The 1837-nt window shown below is 33.3% G+C and overlaps 1 protein-coding gene across 1 annotated transcript; it reads left to right on the top strand.

Annotated features, from left to right (window-relative positions):
- Window positions 1-341: 341 nt before the first annotated feature.
- Window positions 342-1076, top strand: LOC138357654 (uncharacterized). Its single transcript, XM_069314660.1, has one exon. It carries the CDS (start codon window positions 342-344, stop codon window positions 1074-1076), a length of 735 nt encoding a protein of 244 aa, XP_069170761.1.
- The last annotated feature ends 761 nt before the right edge of the window (window positions 1077-1837 follow it).

Here is a 1837-nt window from a genome sequence, read left to right as displayed (position 1 = left end):
TCTCCGAAAATGCTGGTTTAGACAATGGTAATCCAGTCCTAAAAGATACTCCCCGGTGCTCAAGTATCCTAATCTTAAAGTTCCGAATGGAATTCCCGATACATCCAGCATTAAAGCTGGAACAGTTACACATATATACGACATTAGAGCACAGAGGGGTAGGCACTTTATCTTTAAATTAAAATAAGAGCCTATGCTCTTATTTTAATTTAATGGCTCACTTGGATTTGGAATTTCTACAAACCTGTAAGGTGCATCGTTTGGTCCCAAGATTCCTTAGGTTTAAAGTGTATTCCGACAAATTTGCATTAACAAGTGAATATAATTCTTGGTTATTAAGAATGTTGGACTTTGAAATTTTTGAAAAGCAGAAGCGGGTAAATAAGACGAAAAGTGAATTGCATGTGAACTTGGAGAAATTCAAGATCTTGGTTTCCTGGGTTGATTTTGCATCTTTAAAATGTAAATATGAAAATTATAATGAAAAAAGGGTTGAAAAATGTAGACTTATTCACGGGAAGAAAATGCGGAACTTGGATATACCTTCATTTAATTCGGTGGACCCTGATAAGGTGGTTTTTAATTTTTCAAAGAGAATTTTGTCTCCCATTGAGAAAGAACTTCTCTCTCTGGGGTTAGACTTCGGCTTGACGTGTAAAAAACCTAAATTTGTTAATCATTGTTTAAGTTTTGAGCGGTTATGTAATACATTGAAAACTTACACCTTAAGGACTGGTACAAATTATAGTTGGACCAATATCATCAGTACTGCTTCTTCCTTAGCACATGAAGTCTTTAATGACTTCGATAAATATAAATCTACATTCCCTCCATTTGATAAAAGGAAATTAGATTTTATTAATGGCTTAAAGAATGATAGGAGAATTTGTATTACTAGACCAGATAAAGGTAGGGGTATAGTGGTTTTGGACAAGTTAGATCATGTAAATAAGGTTGAAAGGTTGTTAGAAGACCCCTCTAAATTTAAGTTGGTTGATATAGACCCCTTTTCGTATATTTTGAAATGTGAGGATAAACTAAATAGTTTTAAGAGGTCTGAAAGACTTTCTTTTTGATTATACAAAATTGCTTGCAACTGGCTCTAAGCCAGGCATCTTATACGGGTTACCTAAAGTGCATAAAACAGATATACCGATTCGTCCTATTTTATCAGCGATTGGCACTTTTAATTACAAACTGGCAAAGCTTCTGGTTCCATTATTAGAACCATTAACGCAATAATGAATTTACTGTCAGAAATTCTCAGGATTTTGTAAAGAAACTTTCCTCTTTAAATTTTGAGTTCCCAACTATAATGGCCAGTTTCGATGTTGAATCACTCTTTACTAATATTCATTTGTTGGAAACCATTGATATTTGTGTTAATCAGTTATTTGCTGACACTAATTTAGTGTCTGGATTTTGTAGTAAAATGTTCAGACGGTTGTTAGAATTAGCGGTTAAAGACTCTGTCTTTATGTTTAATAATATATATTATAAACAAATTGATGGAGTAGCAATGGGGTCTCCCTTAGGTTCTGCACTTGCTAATGCTTTTTTGAGTTTTCATGAAAAAAATTGGCTTCATAAATGTCCTTTGGACTTTAAACCAGTCTTGTACAGGAGATATGTAGATGACACTCTTTGTTATTTAAGGACCAATGTCATATTGAGAAATTTAGAGAGTATCTTACGCACAACATAGTAATATACGTTTCACTGCAGAGTGTGAACTGGATAATTCATTGTCATTTCTTGATGTCAAAGTGAATAACCTTAATGGGTTCAACACTAATGTTTTTAGAAAACCAACTTTTACTGGTTTAAGTTTAAATTT

This window comes from Procambarus clarkii, chromosome 79, assembly GCF_040958095.1.
Source record: "Procambarus clarkii isolate CNS0578487 chromosome 79, FALCON_Pclarkii_2.0, whole genome shotgun sequence".
In the NCBI taxonomy this organism is placed as follows: Eukaryota; Metazoa; Arthropoda; class Malacostraca; order Decapoda; family Cambaridae; genus Procambarus; species Procambarus clarkii.
The sequence above is the reverse complement of the archived record's forward strand: the minus strand, read 5'-3'. Positions and strand labels throughout refer to the sequence as shown.

What these genes read in the sequence shown, in the direction of transcription:
- LOC138357654 (XM_069314660.1), top strand. Translation starts at nt 342, where the DNA reads ATGTTGGACTTTGAAATTTTTGAAAAGCAGAAGCGGGTAAATAAGACG.